The sequence below is a fragment of the Lycium ferocissimum genome, unplaced genomic scaffold, assembly GCF_029784015.1.
Source record: "Lycium ferocissimum isolate CSIRO_LF1 unplaced genomic scaffold, AGI_CSIRO_Lferr_CH_V1 ctg8773, whole genome shotgun sequence".
NCBI classification, from domain to species: Eukaryota; Viridiplantae; Streptophyta; class Magnoliopsida; order Solanales; family Solanaceae; genus Lycium; species Lycium ferocissimum.
This window is the reverse complement of record NW_026727420.1, coordinates 24,081-43,045: the sequence shown is the minus strand read 5'-3', so window position 1 is coordinate 43,045 and position 18,965 is coordinate 24,081. Positions and strand designations below refer to the sequence as shown.

The following is an 18,965-nucleotide window of genomic DNA, read 5'->3' as shown; positions in this document are numbered from 1 at the left end:
TTTCAACACCAATATGTGCCATAAAATAGCCCGCGCTTTGTTTTCCAACTTTCTGACTAACCAACTTACTATACAATTATTTAACGACTTTATCTTCGTAAATAAGCCTTAAATAACACCAAAGAAAAGATTCATACCTTTTCCTGGTCCAACGATAGTATCTTCAAGATTCCACCTTGAATCCATGCTAAAATTCACCCGCGGAACTATTCTAGAATCACGCTTCGTTATGTCAGGACCTAAACTACTACTCCGCTACTATAAAATTGCTCAATTTTTGATTCCCTCACTCCCTCTTCAAATTTTCTGGAATTTTCTAGGCAAATCTGATGAAAAAAGGGGTTATTTCCCTCTATATAGGGGTCAAATTCGGGTCGGGGTCACTGTAGCAAGTCGGTTACTGTAGCAGTACTTAGCACGTATTTCTGCTTTGTCAGCCGAACTTGTAACGTCCATAATTCTCTACTCCGATGTCCTATCGATGAGCGGTTTGCTGCGTTGGAAACTAGACTCGACGAACTACATTTTAGGATTTTGAAACACCTTAAAACACTTCATATGCTAAGAGATATTCTTCCCTCAAGTTGGACAAAAATTTTCACACGAAACTTTACCCATCCTTTCTCCAAAGTCGTACTACTCCATTTCTTCCACTCATTTCCTTATAAAACCTTCCGGTATACCTTATATACATCCTTCACTCATTAAATATACTTAATAATGCTTGCTCCTTATATTCCAAAATGGTTTTACTTAACCCTAACTCAACGTACTTTTGTTTCAAATTTGATAAGTACTTCTTCGAAGATACGGGGTGTAACATTGGACATGTGACAAACAATGAAGCTGATATTTGTGCAATAGTGCAAGCTGTGAGATACTGCAAGAGCAGAAATCTTGATAAGATTTTTATCGAAACAGACTCACAGCTTATTCAGAAGATTTTGGAAGAGGGGTGGAAACCCCCATGGAATATAGCAGTGTGGGTGGATGAAATCAGGGAATTAGTTGGTCACAGGCAAATATTATATACTCACATTCTCAGATAAGGTAAGAAATTAGAAGATGCATTAGCCAATCAAAGCAATTGATAATGGTAGTGTATTTTGCCAATCAGAGTACAGTCATGACAGCACAAACAACAAGAAGATCAAGAACTATGTATTTGGGGAGATGTCACACGGCGGCCAATCAAACAAATTTTCACAATTCAGAACATTTTCAGACAATATCAATTGAGGAAGAGATTTCATGGTGTAACAAGCTGGTGTCACAGAGATCAAAGGAGAGGAATAGCTTACCTTGATATGCTCTCCTTTTCGTTGACTTTTGCAGGTCGAAAATCCATCAGGAGGACCCGATGAACTATCAACAGAGCTCAAGGATCGAGGTGGAATTTTTCCAAGATCAACAAGGGTCGTATACATACATGCAGGGCAAAGAAACAACAAATATAAGCTATTTCAGTAAGAATTCTGGCAAAAAAGGAAAGATATCATTGAAGCTTTACCTAAAGGTGTTGATGCATGAAAATGAAGAACAACGCCACATCTGGAGGTGCGAATTAGAAATGAACCATCAAGACAATGAAATCGGGTCTCTTCATCATCTTCACACCATCGGTGGCGACGAGTTACAGAGAGAAATGCAGATGAAGAGAGAGAGGCTACACATATATGTTAGGGTTTCAATTAGGAAAGTAGTGCAAGTGCCATATTTGTTTTTTCCTTTCTTTTACGTTTTTTTTCTTTTGTTTGGACATATTAGCATTTTGATGCTTTTTTTTTAATAAATAAAATGCCCATGATGGGCTAAATTTAATTAAAAAAGAAAAAGAATCGACGAAACTTCAAAAAAGACTCATTTACCCCCGTCGACGAGTTATAGAGAGAAATCCAAAATATCCTTTTCCTTACCCAAAACTCATCCGAAAGGCTCGAGAATTGCGCCACTCATCCCCGCAAGTCATAAATATCAATACAAAACTAACGGAACCAACAAATTTCTAATACGGGTCTCATTTCTTCCCGTGACCATCTTTTAATCATAAATAGGCATATTAAATGCTAAAACCGACTTAATTGTCAAATTCCAATCAAACGAACTTTAAAATTAGCCCCGTCAATTTCTACAGGTCATAAATAATATTTCAAATCTAACGAAATCTTCAGATTGTCAATCAGAGCACGTTTTCCCAAAATAAACAATTTATCCAAATAGTTAAATATTGGGATTTTCAAAATGAAACCTTCTTCCAAAATGAACCAAATGACATCCGTTTGACTTCAAATTTTGCAAGCACGTCAAAATAATTATTATAGAGCTTTTGGAATGTACGACACATAAAATAGAGCATCAGTGCTCAAAACGACCGACTGGGTCATTACAGTAGAAAATATGCAGATGATATACATTGATATACTGGATGATATTTTGCCAAATGAAATGGAAAAATGTCACCGAAACAATTTTGTAAAATCATTTTAACTTGTAAAAGTATTTTACTCCATTGTGATTCAAGATGTCCGACTAATTAAATAAAATTTATAGAGGGCAAAATTAGGTGTCAACATCCACCATTATCATGCAAAATATCATGCAATATCAGAATCTGAGCCACATATAATTAGCATGGGTAGTTTTATTTGTATATCATTAGAGTTATAAAAAATCTGTCTAAATACAATTGTTTTCCGGTTGCAGCCACAAATACAGGAACAACAATATGAAGGAAGACTGTTTTAATAGTGATACAAGACTCTAACACAACTGAAGTTATGGACTGTGGGAGGTCAGTCAGGAACTTCCTAATTGTCACGATCCAGATTCCAAAGCCATGAAGGCACCTGTCCCCACCCGGTAGGCGAACCATCCACAATCGATTAAGCCAATTTTAACAAGTATATTATGCGGAAAGAAATAACTAACGTCATTTAAGAATCATAAACTAAATATTATAATCATAAATATGTAGAATAAGTACAACCACCCAAAATATGGTGTCACTAGTACAAGAACCACTAAGAAACTTATACAAGTTTTAGATAATTGCTAATACATTGTCTGAAACAAGGAGACATGAATAAGTAAATGAACAAGAAGAAGAATCCGGTGCCACGGATCAACTAGCAGCTCACCCCGAATCCTCCAAGATAGGCTTCTCAACAATCGTTGAAGCCTCAAGACACATTAGTGCTAGGGACAGAAACTGCACAAAAAAAGTTGTAGCATGAGTACGGAAAACAACGTGTACTCAGCAGCATCGTTGATCGACCCTAACCAAAACAGACACGAGGGTTGGTGTCACAACCCAATTCATGAATCGTGATGGCACCTAAGCTGTCCCCCCAAGTAGGCGAACCATTCCCAATCACTTTAGTCATTTATAAGAAAATTGCGAAAATAAACAATGATTTAACTAACAGATTCAATTTATATAAATGATAGGTGCGGAAGTAATAATAACCCCAAAATCTGGTCTGGACTAATACAAGAGCCACTATACATAGATACAAGTCCGATAGGAAGTACAAATCTCAAATATCAATATTGTCTCAGGAATACAAAGTAGATAGTTAAATACAGAAAAGTCTCCGAGTAGCGGATCTAGCCCAAAAGCTCACCCTGGAATCTCTTTCAAGTAGACTCAGATCACTCTTGAGGAAGGGAACTAGTAATAAACTCTGCACTCAAAAGAAGAGTACAGTAAGAGTAGCATCAGTACAACAAGTACTGGTAGGTATCATAGGCCGACAACAATTAGTTCACATATATGAAGAAAGTAATCAACAAGTAGGTAGATAAGCAATAAAGCATACTCAAAAACCACGTCATCATAATAAATCAAGAACTTTCACCCGCACAGACGTCATACATAATCTCACCTTCCAAGTCATAAGCCTACGTGAAGCTTCTACAGCCACTGTGAGTACGACCGGTCTCGTACTTCTCCAAATCATTAATCAAAAATCTAAGTCCTGAACTTAGGTAGAGTCACTAATCCACAAGTCTTGTCCAGACTATACAGATTTATACCACAATAATAGTACCAACAAATCGTACCGAAATAAAAAATAAGGAACCCTACGATGATGTAGGATAAAATGTAATGGTGTGCAATGCAATGCACTGGCCAAATACCTCAAACCTGTACACACATGCTAAAGGCATTGTTCACACAATAGTCATGACCCGCGGGGGACCCATGGTGTCCATGTACCATCCGTCAGGAAAGAGCCTCAGACTCGAATTCACACACCCTCCATTCCGGAAAGAGCCTCGGACTCAGAGCCATATACCATCCGTCTGGAAAGAGCATCAGACCCGGATTCACATATCATATCATATCGACATCTACTACCCTGCCGCTGATGAATTGTTGACCTGGCATTGATACACCCGTGCCACGCACACCATCATAATTCCTTGACGAAGTTGAAACCTTTCCCAAAACCAATCATATCATCAAGCAAATCACTCTTGTTAAGACACTAGTGCAATTTTGCCTCTTTCAAGCAATCCAACGCTAAAAACAGGGAGGTAAGGTTACCCTTTGTACCATCTCTCCCATTTCTCAAGAAAGCCACCACAATGAACGAGGCTTAAGCCCTATCCCACACAGCTAAAACCTCAAGTCATAGCTAGAAACTGAACTTGGATCTTGCACCTACATCATAATAACTGTTACACCTCAGAAATTTCCGTTTTGTTGCCTTGTGTATAGGCTAATGTGAGCTTAAGGTGATTATGAAACCCTTATGAGGTTAAGAAAGGTATTAGATAGCTTGAGGTGCATACCATAAGATTTTGTAGTTCTACGAATATATGAGCTTTAGTTGTTGAAAGAAGTGAAATATAAGACGAGTTCGGAAAGGTTATCGCTATAATTGAGCTAATATTTATTTGGTGATGTCTTAAGGGACTGATATATGGCCTATTTTATGGTTAATGAAGTATTATGTAAGTGTCAAGAAGGTTCCACGAGGAGTGGAAGTCAAATGAATCAACGAGAGAAAGTTTCGCAAAAACTGGAGTTATACAACCACTTATACGGTCCGTATAACTTTATATGGTCTGTATAAGGAGGGTCCGTATAACTCGACCTTTACAGAAAGGGACTTTCCCATGGTGGTGTTATACGGTCCACTTATACGGACCGTATAATTTTATACGGACCATATAAGTGGTCCGTATAAGTCCATCGGGCTGATTTTTAATTTTTGTATAAATAGATGGCCTTTGCTCATTTATTTCATTTTTCATTTTTCACAAGTCTTGAGAGCTCAAAACCCTTCTCCAAGCATATTCCACCCCAATCCAAGAGGAAACAAATATCAAGAGACAAGAATCAAAGTGTTCATGTGTTAGAAGGCTTCTTAGGGTTAGTAGACTACAAGAGATTCTTGAGCATTGAAGCTAGGGTTTTCACCTAAGTTGATAGCTGCTCCAAAGCTAATTCCCATGAGATAAAAGGTTAGTTTTCATTCTTATTTCATGTTATCATGGATGCTTGGTTGTTGAAGAACTTGGGTGGAAGAAGAAAGTAGAAAATGAGGGCTCAATGTAACTTTTATGATGTTTTTGAGTAGTAAGCTAACGTGAGTCATGATTCTTAGTATGATATAGATATAATCTTGTTATGGAAGGTAGTAATAGTAATAAGGAAGCATTGTATGAAAATATGCAAAAATGGGTGTGAGGTCGTTGGTATAAGTTGAACATAAGGATGAATTTTGAAGGCTTAATGGAATGTGATTACTTGATTATGATATTGTGGGTGTATTATGGAGGTTTGGGAGTTGTTTTGTAATATGGTGGAAGTTGACGGGATAGGGGAAATGCTGCCCAATTTTCATTAGATCATGAATTATTCTAGTTTGAATTTGAGAGTGTCATTAAAGCTTAACCATGGTATGAATCCTTCTAAATGTAGATTGCTCAAGCTCGATGGTGAACGTTAATTAGTAAGAAGATAAAGAGGTATGTAAGGCTAACCCTTCTTTCATTAAGGCATGATTCCTTTGCTATATACCCTCTCATAAGTTCCATAATGTCTTCCAAATGGCTACTTTCATCTCTAAAATTACTAAAACTCATGATCCTCGATACTTTCATGATGCTATTACCTCCCTTATATGATAGTTGATCTTTTAAGGATAGATGTAACGAAAGCGAAGATGCTAACGATGTTAATGATTCTTATGGACTCTTATGTATACGTGTCTAAGTATGTATGACTATTATGTAATCACCGAGCTTATATGGCCGGGTATGATACCTATCGCGCGCGCACCACTGCAGTTGTGTACGGATGACAGGGTAGCTAATGTATAGAAAGAAAACAAAGCAAGATAAACACATAAACCAACAAGTACAGGTCAACATGAATCCATATCCACAGTACAAGTCATCACCTATGTTATAGCGTCTAAACCCAACTGTGCCAAGTCTAAGTATAATCAATCCGAACCAATATATCACAATAGTATCACAACATATCACCAGAAATAAAAAGGCACAATGCAATGCAATAATGTATGTATGATGAATGCAATGCATATGCACCTTTGTACAATATGTCCCGGACAGAATAGCTGGACCCACAAAGTCTATGTACCACTCTCACGATCCCGATAAAGACCTCGGGCATCGGACACTCAATCGTTACCCGTAAGAAACCTCGGGCAACGTACACTCAGTCCGCTCCGGTAAATGACCTCGGATCACGGACTCTCATCTTTCTTTTACGCTCTCCGACAGAAACGTCAGATGCTACACTGTCTCACTTATCATCATCAGTACCATAACCATGCAATATCAATGAATCACAGAAATGAGTATGAATACGATGCAATGTAATATCAACCACCAATTCAATCAACAGCTGTACCACCCATGGAACACAAGTAATATCAATAATAAGGCTACACAATAAGCCACAATGGAATCACAATTTTCAACACTACCTTCATAGAACACAAGTAATAACAATAATAAGGCGACACAATAAGCCACAATGGAATCACAGTTCTCAACAGTACCTCCTAGGCACACAAGTAATATCAATAATAAGGTTACGCAATAAGTCACAATGGAATCACTATTCTCATCTCAATATCAATCAAGTAAAGTACCACAATATCATAATCGTGATATATCGCTAATCACCAATATTCGAGGTCTCAATCATGGCAACGAGCCAATAAGTAAATAGAACAAGATAAGTCAACAACGCAACAGGGTGGCTAGCCCCCAAATCACACAACAAGGCCCAACCTAAAGCAATATCCAACCCAATTTCATACCCTAAGGTTTACATGCATTCTCTGAAAATATCATCTAAACATACGCTTCGCTAATTGAAGTCTCACCATAAGGTAAACCATAACCTACCTGGAATGCCGAATAGCAAAGTCTCCAATAATCAAACCTTAGTCTTTTCCTTCCTTTGAGCCTCGAGATAATGGAATTCTAAACATATCCGAATCATGAAATTAGAATCAAGAAGAACATCATTCAAACCCTACTTCTATTCAAGACCCAAATTCCTTACCTATGAAATGGGGTTTATAAACTAGAAAGATGAAATTAGGAATCTATAGGTCTCAACATGAAATTAATGTTCTAGGTGATCAATTCCCATCAATTATAAGCTAGAAGAACCAACAAATTACTTAAATTCAAATTCTAGGCAAAAACCCCAAATTTGGGTATAAACCCTAACTTTAAATCTCACAAATTGGTCAATAATAATGAAGGAATCATGTTTATATAGCAACTACTCATCAATTCTATACTTAATCAAGCTTAATCCACCAAAAACTCAAGGTTTTATAATTAACAACTTTTTCAAGGAAGAAACCCAAAACTCCTCTCTTATTCTCCAAGTTCTATGGAGTTACTCGCATGAAGTCTTACTTAGGAATGGTAATGAAAGAGATTGAGAATAGAGAACCTACCCTCAAGAGAAATCTAACCAAACCCTCTTCAAATCGCCTCCAAGATGCTAAGGAAATGCAATATAAAGAATGGAAGGAAATAAGGGTTTCCAAAGACATTTAAATCAGAAAACTGCCCGTCGGCCGCTTTGGCGCTCACCCGACCACTTTTACGGCCGACCGCTTTTGCGGTCTACCGCTTTTGTGGTCACCCGGCCGCTTTTGCGATCACCAAACACTAGAATTTTTTTGTGTCTTCCAAACTTGGAATCGACACTCAAAACTATCCCGGAACCTCCCAGACACAAACCAAATATGCAGATATACATAAAAATACGCTACGAATGCACTCGTGGCCTCAGAATTGTCAACCCCCGATACCTCAAAACAAACTTTCCAACCCAAGTCTCAAAATTCCCCCGAGTACATTGGGAACCGAACAGAATATATACACAAGTTCTAAACGACTATCCGGACCTCTCGAAATTGATGAATATTCGAAAAAGGTTAGTTTACCCAAGAGTCAACTATAAGTCAAACGATTTTCACTTAAAAGCTAAATTTTCTCAAAGTCACATCAAAACTCACTCTAATGCCTAGGGAATCGTGCCACTTTGCCTTTCTCATGAAACTTTCTCTTATTACACCTTCTCCAAAGTGTCGCATAGGCCATTTGTAACGCCTCGACCTTTAACTTAAGCTTTGACCGACCGTTAGAAAACCGGATAAAGAATGTGAGAATTGGAAATTTCTCTTATTTCAAGTCGTAAAGTGACACCCAAAATCACTGTGCATTCTGGAATTTGGCTTGTGGAATTTTATATTGTTAAATACGGATCGTATTTTGAAATACGGCCCGTAAACTGTGATCGTATTTAAGAAGGAAACATAAAGCAGTGATTCTGTTTGAAATATGTTGAATTACGGTCCAGGTTTACGGACCGTAAATCAGTATACGGATCGTATTTTGGTCCGTATTTCCCAACCCGCACCAGAACCTATAAATACCAGCCTTCAGTTATTTTATTTTGTTTTTCATAATTCCAAGCCCTAGAAACGAAGTGTTCTTCTCCCAACAAACCAAAACAACAAGGTAAGTCATTCCAAGCTCTTCCAAATCAATTCTATCATATATGCTCTTAATCTAATCATGAAACCATGTTCTTAACATAGGGTTTTCAAGAAAACCCAATTAAAGAGCATAAAGAGCAAAACCTTGGAACTCTTTTTCTAAGACCGAATTATTATTCAAGTTTGGGAGCAATTCCAGGTATGTTAAGCATACTATCTACATGAGGAACATTGTTTAATCATCCTCATACCTCAATAATCATAATTCCCAGAAATCCAGCAAGTTCATGATTTTGCCCTAGTTCTTGATTTTCATAACTTAGGGTTAGAGTTCAATTTTCTGATTATGTTCATACTTGTTTATGCATGCTATGGACCCTAGCTTAATCTAAAAGACTTGTAATTCAATCTACGAGTCTCAGAATGCAGTCTAAGTCATCAGTCATGATAAAGAGTCAGTAGTCAGTTTTACACCTGTTGCTTCATGTTTGATTGGGCCCAAGGCCATAGTTATGATTCATATGCATATGTAATTATTTTGGGCTCGCGGCCATAGCTTTGAGATCTCATTATTTATTGGGCCTGAGGCCATAGTTACATGATATTTGCACAGGTGGTTTCTATACAGATCAACTCATGATATGAGTATTCAGTTTCATTATGCTTTATTGTTCATATATCCCTTATCATTGCTTCAGTTGCTTATCATACTTGTACAATTCAAATGTACTAACGTCCTTATGCATGGGCACACTTCACGGTGCGAGTCGACTTTCGGGGAGAGGATACATGGCCGCTTAGCTTCCGGCGCTTTGAGTACATCAGCTAGTTGATGAGCCCCTCTCATTCAGGGCTTCCCGTCTATTTCCAACTTTCGAGTATTAGTTAGTTCATTAGTATTTGAGGCATGTCAGGGTCTTGTCCTGACTTAGTTATTCTTACAGTATTTTGATCATAGAGGTTTCATAGACACAGTCTTTAGTCAGTTATGTTGGTTTTGCCTCACAACATTTATTTTCGCATCTTCTATTATATTTGAGTTAGAATATTCTCTTGGTTCATTTTATATCTTGCATGCTTTCATGATACAACTATTAGACTCAGCAGCCATGGGTTCGCTCGGTCATAGACAGTCAGGCACCGAGTGCCGTGTCACGCCCAGGCCATGGTTCGGGGCGTGACAAAGCTTGGTATCAGAGCAGCCAGGTTCAGTGTCGTAGGGAGTCTATGAAACCGTGTCCAGTGGGGTCTCCTTTATATGTATGACGGCCGCATGCATATAAACAGCTGACCACCAGGACATATTAAGGAAGTCTCACTTCTTTGTATTCTAGATCGTGCAACTAGAGCTATAACTTCAGGATGTCTTCCTAATTCTTGCGTTTACGTAATTTCAGACGATTATGGCTCCAAAGAGAAAGACTACCAACAGTTTAAGGGCAGCTTCCAACGCCATTCGTCGTGAGGCTATCCGAGCCAATTCTGATCAGACGCCTATGCCAGAGACTGCTCCAGCTCCGACAGAGATTCCGGCTCCTCAGACTGGAACAACTAATGTGGATGTTGGGAGTGCTATTGCAATGCTCACACAGTTAGTAGCTGCTCAGGCCCAGCGTCAGGAAGCGGGGTCTAACTCTGGAAATCATGGAGAATCCTCCAGGGCTAAAGAGTTCTTGAGAATGAAGCCCCCAGTCTTCTCGGGGACAAAGAAGGAAGAGGACCCTCAAGATTTCATTGATGGTCTTCAGAAGATTTATAGAATGATGACTGTGACGGAGACAGAAGCAGCTACGTTTGGAGCTCACCAGCTGCAAGGAGTAGCAAATGCCTGGTACGAGACTTGGGAATTATCCCGAGGTAATGATGCTTCTGATGCCACATGGGATGAGTTCGTAGAGGCTTTTCTGGACCATTTTATGCCTATTGAGGTCCGAGAAGCCAGAGCTGAGCAGTTCTTGAAGCTCAAACAGAATGGGAGGACTGTTCAGGATTACTACTTGGAGTTTATGAGTCTGGCAAAATATGCTACTGAGCTTGTTCCTAACATGAGGGCCAGAGTAAAGAGGTTTGTCACTGGTCTTGATTCTCACTTATATGATGGGGCGAATATTGCCACCCAGAATGGAGGTATGACTATCGCCAAGATATTGGCATTTGTGCAAGGAAATGAAACAAGGCTCAAGGAGGAGGAAGCTGTGCAGAAAGAGAAAGACAAAGAGTTTAACAAGAGGGTTAAGTCAACCGGGCAGTTCAGCGGGAATAGTGGAAAGAACAGAAAATTCTTCAACAACAGGTCATCTGGACCCGTTCCTTCATCAGCCAGTGCTCCAGCTCCTAAGTTCAGAGAGGAGAAGAGAGGAAGCTTTCGAGCGTCAGGCTCACAATCTAAAGGAAATTCGAGCAGTCATGGCTTCCACCCAGTTTGTAATACTTGTGGGAAGAGACATTCAGGGACATGCCGTTCGGGCATGGATGGTTGCTTTGGATGTGGCCAGTCAGGTCACTTTTTGAGAGATTGTCCATTTGCTAAGCAGGGTACAGGTGGGACCATAGCTCAGTCCACCAATTCGGTTGCAAACAAGAACACTCAGGCTCAGTCAGGTAGAGCCCCAGCGAGATCAGGGAATGCAAGTGGAGGTCCAAACCGCTTGTATGCTTTAGGTGCTCGACAGGATGCTGAGGGTCGTACCGATGTTGTCACAGGTACTATCACCGTTTTCAGTTACGATGTTTTTGCACTTATGGACCCAGGATCCACCCTTTCTTATGTAACCCCTTTTATTGCTAAAAAGTTTGGAGTCAAACCAGAACCATTGTCCAAACCTTTTGAAGTGTCTAACCCTGTTGGTGAGGCAATTCTAGCCATATATGTATATAGGGGTTGTCCGGTGAGAGTGTACCATAAGTTGACAATAGCAGACCTTCACGAGTTAGAAATGGTAGACTTTGATGTGATCATGGGGATGGATTGGCTATATTCTTGTTATGCGTCAGTTTGTTGTCGGACCAAAATAGTCAAATTTAAATTCCCAAATGAGCCAGCCTTAGTTTGGTCCGGTGATTCAGTAGCACCCAGAGGTCAGTTTATCTCTTATCTGAAAGCCCGAAAAATGATTTCTAAGGGCTATATCTATCATCTAGTCCGGGTTAGGGATGCAGATACCCAGACCCCGACTCTTCAGTCAGTTCCAGTAGTCAGTGAGTTTTCAGAAGTCTTTCCAGAGGACCTTCCAGGAATCCCTCCTGATAGGGAAATAGAGTTCGGAATTGATCTACTCCCTGGCACTAAGCCTATCTCTATTCCGCCATATAGAATGGCTCCAGCAGAACTCAAAGAACTTAAGGCTCAGTTAAAAGACCTCCTAGATAAGGGATTCATCCGCCCCAGTGTTTCCCCATGGGGCGCACCAGTTCTATTCGTGCGAAAGAAAGATGGTTCCATGCGTATGTGTATAGACTATCGCCAGCTCAATAAAGTCACTATCAAGAACAGATATCCCCTTCCTAGAATAGATGACTTATTTGACCAACTTCAGGGTGCCCAGTTTTATTCTAAGATAGACCTCAGATCTGGTTACCATCAGCTTAAGGTCAAGGAAAAAGATATTCCTAAGACAGCTTTCAGGACCAGATATGGGCACTATGAGTTTTGTGTCATGTCTTTCGGGTTGACGAATGCGCCAGCAGCCTTCATGGATCTTATGAACAGAGTGTTTAAGCCGTATCTCGATCTCTTCGTGATTGTCTTCATCGACGATATTTTAGTATACTCCCGCAGCGAGTCAGATCATGCTCAGCACCTCAGAGTAGTATTGCAGACACTTAAGGACCGTGAGCTATTCGCAAAATTTTCCAAGTGTGAATTTTGGCTCAAGTCCGTGGCATTCTTAGGCCATGTTATTTTCGGAGAGGGTATTCGAGTTGATAACACTAAGATTGAGGCTGTCAAGAGTTGGCCCAGACCTATCTCTGTTTCAGATATTCGTAGTTTCTTGGGTCTGGCTGGTTACTACAGGCGTTTCGTAGAGGGATTTTCCTCCATCTCAGCTCCGTTGACTAGATTGACTCAGAAGAAGTCTAAGTTTCGGTGGTCAGATGCTTGTGAGTGCAGTTTCGAGGAGTTGAAAACAAGGTTGACTTCAGCTCCGATTTTGACCTTGCCGGAAGGGACCGAGGGGTTCGTAGTTTATTGTGATGCTTCGGGAGTGGGTCTCGGATGTGTCTTAATGCAGCATGGTAAGGTTGTAGCTTATGCATCTCGTCAGCTCAAGGTTCACGAGAAGAATTATCCGACTCATGACCTAGAGTTGGCAGCTGTAGTTTTTGCACTTAAGATATGGCGTCATTATTTGTATGGAGTGCATGTTGATATTTTCACAGATCATAAAAGCCTGCAGTATATTTTCAAGCAAAGAGAGTTGAATCTTAGGCAGAGAAGATGGCTCGAATTGCTTAAGGACTATGACGTGGATATTCTCTATCATCCAGGGAAGGCGAATGTTGTAGCCGATGCTCTCAGTCGGCGTTCCATGGGAAGTTTAGCTCATGTTGATGCAGATAAGAAAATTATGACCAAGGAAGTCCACCGTTTGGCCAGTCTTGGGGTTCGACTATTGGACTCCGAGGATGGCGGTGTGGTTGTTCAGAATAGAGCCCTTTCCTCCTTAGTCGTTGAAGTTAAAGAGAAGCGGTATAAAGATCCCTACTTGTTGCGGTAGAAAAGAGGGATTCACAAGCATAAGACGACGGCTTTCGAACAAGGGAGAGATGACGGAACCTTGAGATATCGAGGCGGGATTATGTGTTCCGGATGTAGATGGGCTCGAGAGAGCAAATTATGTCGAAGCTCACCACTCCAGGTATTCCATTCACCCAGGTTCCACAAAGATGTATCACGATCTTAAGGAGATTTATTGGTGGAATGACATGAAGAAGAATGTAGCAGATTTTGTGGCTAAGTGTCCAAATTGTCAGCAAGTGAAAGCCGAACACCAGAGGCACTGGCTTGGCTCAGAATATTGATATTCCCGTTTGGAAGTGGGAGATGATAAATATGGATTTCGTAACAGGTTTACCTCGTTCAGCTAGGAGGCATGATTCAATTTGGGTGATTGTGGATAGACTTACGAAGTCAGCGCACTTCTTACCAGTTAAGACCACAGATGCAGCGGAGGACTATGCCAAGTTGTATCTTCGCGAAATTGTCAGACTTCATGGGACTCCAGTGTCCATTATTTCAGATCGTGGTGCTCAATTCACAGCAAAATTTGGAAATCCTTTCGAAAGGATTGGGTTCAAAGGTTAACCTCAGTACAACTTTTCACTCTCGGACAGATGGCACAGCAGAGCGCACTATTCAGACCCCCGAGGATATGTTGAGGGCATGTGTCCTTGATTTCAAAGGTAATTGGGATGATCACCTACCTCTTATTGAGTTTGCTTACAATAACAGTTACCATGCTAGTATTGGGATGGCACCGTTTGAAGCTCTTTATGGGCGGAGGTGTAGATCACCGATTGGTTGGTTCGAAGTTGGTGAAGCAGAGTTGTTGGGACCAGATTTGGTCTATCAGGCTATGGAAAAGGTCAAGTTAATTCAAGAGCGTTTGAAGACGGCTCAAGTCGCCAGAAGTCTTACACAGATGTGAGACGGAGAGATTTAGAGTTTGAAGTTAATGATTGGGTATTTCTTAAAGTCTCGCCTATGAAGGGTGTCATGAGGTTTGGTAAGAAGGGGAAACTTAGTCCCCGCTATATTGGACCATACAGAATTCTGCGAAAAGTTGGTCTAGTAGCTTATGAGCTTGAATTGCCACAAGACTTGGTTGCCGTACACCCAGTATTTCATGTGTCCATGTTGAGAAAGTGTGTGGGAGACCCCTCGTTGGTTATCCCGACTGATGGCATAGCAGTCAATGATAGTTTGACTTACGAGGAAGTCCCAGTGAAAATCCTTGATCGTCAGGTTCGCAAGTTGAGAACTAAAGAGGTAGCCTCAGTAAAGGTTTTGTGGAGAAGTCAGAAAGTTGAAGAGGCTACATGGGAAGCCGAAGAAGACATGAAGTCCAGATATCCCTATCTCTTTGAAGAATCAGCAGAAAACGGTGAAGGTATTGTACTTCCCCTCTCAGATCCTTCCTTCTATAGTTTCCACATTATCAGTATTCAGCCTGTTAGACAGTCAGTTTAATAGTTACTCAGTTCAACAGATAATTCAGTCCAGACCCTTTCAGTTCAGTTTTCATGTGCTCATGTCAGTTAGTGTGCACATGTCTCAGCAATCCCTTTTGACCAAAATCCATCATTCGAGGACGAATGATCCCAAGGGGGAGATATTGTAACACCTCAGACCTTTAACTTAAGCTTTGACCATGATTCCAGACTTAGAAAACCAGATAAAGAATGTGAGAATTGAAAATTTCTCTTCAGCTGAGAGATGGGAATTTACGCCCCAGAATACGGACCGTAAATCAGTATACGGCCCGTATTTCAAGTCGTAAAGTGACACCCAAAATCACTGTGCATTCTGGAATTTGGCTTGTGGAATTTTATATTGTTAAATACGGACCGTATTTTGAAATACGACTCGTAAAGTGTGATCGTATTTAAGAAGGAAACATAAAGCAGTGATTCTGTTTGAAATATGTTGAATTACGGTCCAGGTTTACGGACCATAATTCAATATACGGACCGTATTTTGGTCCGTATTTCCCAACCCGCACCAGAACCTATAAATACCAGCCTTCAGTTATTTTATTTCATTTTTCATAATTCCAAGCCCTAGAAACGAAGTGTTCTTCTCCCAACAAACCAAAACAGCAAGGTAAGTCATTCCAAGCTCTTCCAAATCAATTCTATCATATATGCTCTTAATCTAATCATGAAACCATGTTCTTAACATAGGGTTTTCAAGAAAACCCAATTAAAGAGCATAAAGAGCAAAACCTTGGAACTCTTTTTCCAAGACCAGATTATTATTCAAGTTTGGGAGCAATTCCAGGTATGTTAAGCATACTATCTACATGAGGAACATTGTTTAATCATCCTCATACCTCAATAATCATAATTCCCAGAAATCCAGCAAGTTCATGATTTTGCCCTAGTTCTTGATTTTCATAACCTAGGGTTAGAGCTCAGTTTTCTGATTATGTTCATACTTGTTATGCATGCTATGGACCCTAGCTTAATCTAAAAGACTTGTAATTCAATCTACGAGTCTCAGAATGCAGTCTAAGTCATCAGTCATGATAAAGAGTCAGTAGTCAGTTTTACACCTATTGCTTCATGTTTGATTGGGCCCAAGGCCATAGTTATGATTCATATGCATATGTAATTATTTTGGGCCTCAGGCCATAGCTTTGAGATCTCATTATTTATTGGGCCCGAGGCCATAGTTACATGATATTTGCACAGGTGGTTTCTATACAGATCAATTCATGATATGAGTATTCAGTTTCATTATGCTTTATTGTTCATATATCCCTTATCATTGCTTCAGTTGCTTATCATACTTGTACAATTCAAATGTACTAACGTCCTTATGCATGGGCCTGCACTTCACGGTGCAGAGTCTAACTTTTAGGAGGATACAAAAGTCGCTTAGCTTCCAGCACTTCGAGTACATCAGCTAGTTGGTGAGCCCCTCTCATTCAAGGCTTCCCATCTATTTCTAGCTTTCGAGTATTAGTTAGTTCATTAGTATTTGAGGCATGTCAGGGTCTTGTCCTGACCTAGTTATTCTTATAGTATTTTGATCATAGAGGTTTCATAGACACCATCTTTAGTCAGTTATGTTGGTTTTGCCTCACAACATTTATTTTCGCATCCTCTATTATATTTGAGTTAGAGTATTCTCTTGGTTCATTTTATATCTTTCATGCTTTCATGATACAACTGTTAGACTCAGCAGCCATGGGTTCGCTCGGTCATAGACTGTCAGGCACCGAGTGCCGTGTCGCGCCCAGGCCATGGTTCGGGGCGTGACACTTAAATACTTCATTTGTATCTCTCTCTCCTTCCATTAGAAATCCTCAGATCATTCGTGCATCTCTCTAAGATTATTCCTTGCACAACCCTGTCGAAATCTCCTTGCATTATCTCTTGTCACCAGGTGTTACTTTGTGTCTCTAAATGAAAATAGACTCCAACTCTTCATAGTCAAACCGTTTATCTTCCTCTGACCAAATTCGAATGAATCATACCCTAAATCTCTCACACATAGTCCCTCTGGAACTCGAAAGTGCAGAACAACAAGGAAATTCGCATCGCTGTCAGCCATATCTAGTCAAAGTGAGCAATGCAATCTAACTGAGAGCAAGAAAAGAAAAACAGTGGGAAAGAAAAAGGGTGGTCTTATCGATGAAAGGGAAATTGATGAAGAAGAATAAATTCCTCTATTTAGAAGGAATTCTAAGAACAGGGTGGTGGGAGAAATAGAAAGCACTCAAAATCTCAAATCTGAAGGAGACAAGAGTGAACAAGTTGAAAATAAAAGTTGGAGGGAGAGGGAAGAAGGAGATCAGGATATTCAACTTTCTTCTCAAAAGAAAAGAAAAGTGGTGTTAAATGAGGAACCTGGTTCTTCCAAAAGACAAAAAGGTAAAGACAATCTGCAGCAACAGAAGGTTCTTTTCGGGAGAATTCTCGATGTAAGCCTACAGGAGGTATCTGGGATGAAAGAGTTAATGGAGATGGTGAAATTTCAAGGATAGACTCATCTTTTCACTCCACCAACACCCAGCATGTATGGAGCTGAAGTTACTGAACTGTAGAACAGCTTGGCAAAAATCCATGATGATGCTGCGCCTTGACAGTAAGTGGAAAGGAGTTTGTGCTGACTGAGTCAATACTTGCACAAATCTTGGAAGTGAAGACAGATGGGGTGAGAGCTGTAACAGGAAAGGGCTATGCTGATTTCAAAAAGGTCATCGTAAAGATAGCACGGTCTACTATAAAGGCGAGTCTCTACAAGCACGAGCTAAAACCTGAGCACCAACTGGTCTTTGAATTCGTCAGCAAAGCACTTTTGCCAAGAGCTACGGAAAGCTCTAGCGTTACTGTCGCAGACCTAGTCCTCATGAAAGCTCTAATATCTTTTGAACCAATCAACCTGTCAGCTATCATGATTGAGCGGATGATAAAAGTGGCAAGGACTGTGCAAGGGAAAACTGGTCTCCCCTATGGCTTCTTTCTCACAAAGGTGCTTATACACTTTCAAGTGAAAACTGGCACCGCCTCTCTAGGGACAAAAGAGCATCTGGTCTCGCTAGCCACTTTGGAAGACTGTGGACTCACACCCAAAGCAGCGGATAGTGCCAACCCCTCCACCATCTCAATCTTGATTGAAGCTCAGGAGGCAGCCATTGCAGAGATTCAACAGCTCAAAGCAGAAAATACACTTTTAAAAGCAAAATTAGCCAAACGAACAGAGGCCTCAGGTTCTAGTACTGAAGAAGCAACTGAAATGGATAGACTGAGGGCTGAGAGGGACCAACTAAAAGTCAAAGTGAATGAATTTCGGGACCAAATGCTAAAGGACCAACAAGCTCATAATGAAAGAGTTGACAAACTCATTCAAGCCCTAAACAGTACCAAGAATCCTTCTTCGCCCCTGTCTCATTTCCCCCTTTGCTTAGATTATGCCCTTTTTTGCCTGACATGACTGTCGGTACATTTGTAGTATGAATCTATATTTTTGAGTACTGACCAGATTACTTTTCTATTTTCTAATTTCTATTTGGGCAAATTACATTGTCTTGTGCTTTATTGCTTGCTTATTTCCCTCTAATTCTGCTCGTATTCGTTGCCCCTCTGGGTCTGAGTTAATATGGCTGAACTTCTTACTAGCTTTCAATGCTTTTTGATAATGCCAAAAGGGGGAAGATGAGTAGATGATGAATATGTGATGCTCATGCTAAACAAAGGGGTACTGGGGGGAGAAATGCTGAACAAAAAAAA

At 40.2% G+C, this 18,965-nt stretch overlaps 1 protein-coding gene across 1 annotated transcript; it reads left to right on the top strand.

Moving 5' to 3' along the window:
* Positions 1–807: 807 nt before the first annotated feature.
* LOC132045960 (uncharacterized) lies at positions 808–17,719 on the top strand (the record flags this gene model as incomplete). Its single annotated transcript, XM_059436521.1, is given in 10 exon segments — positions 808–1,018; positions 1,336–1,708; positions 10,406–12,378; positions 12,463–13,801; positions 13,803–14,005; positions 14,007–14,286; positions 14,288–14,627; positions 14,630–14,847; positions 14,944–15,188; positions 17,428–17,719. Coding segments are annotated over 10 exon segments (5,474 nt in total), but the record flags the coding sequence as incomplete, so codon positions are not given.
* Between the last annotated feature and the right edge of the window lie 1,246 nt (positions 17,720–18,965).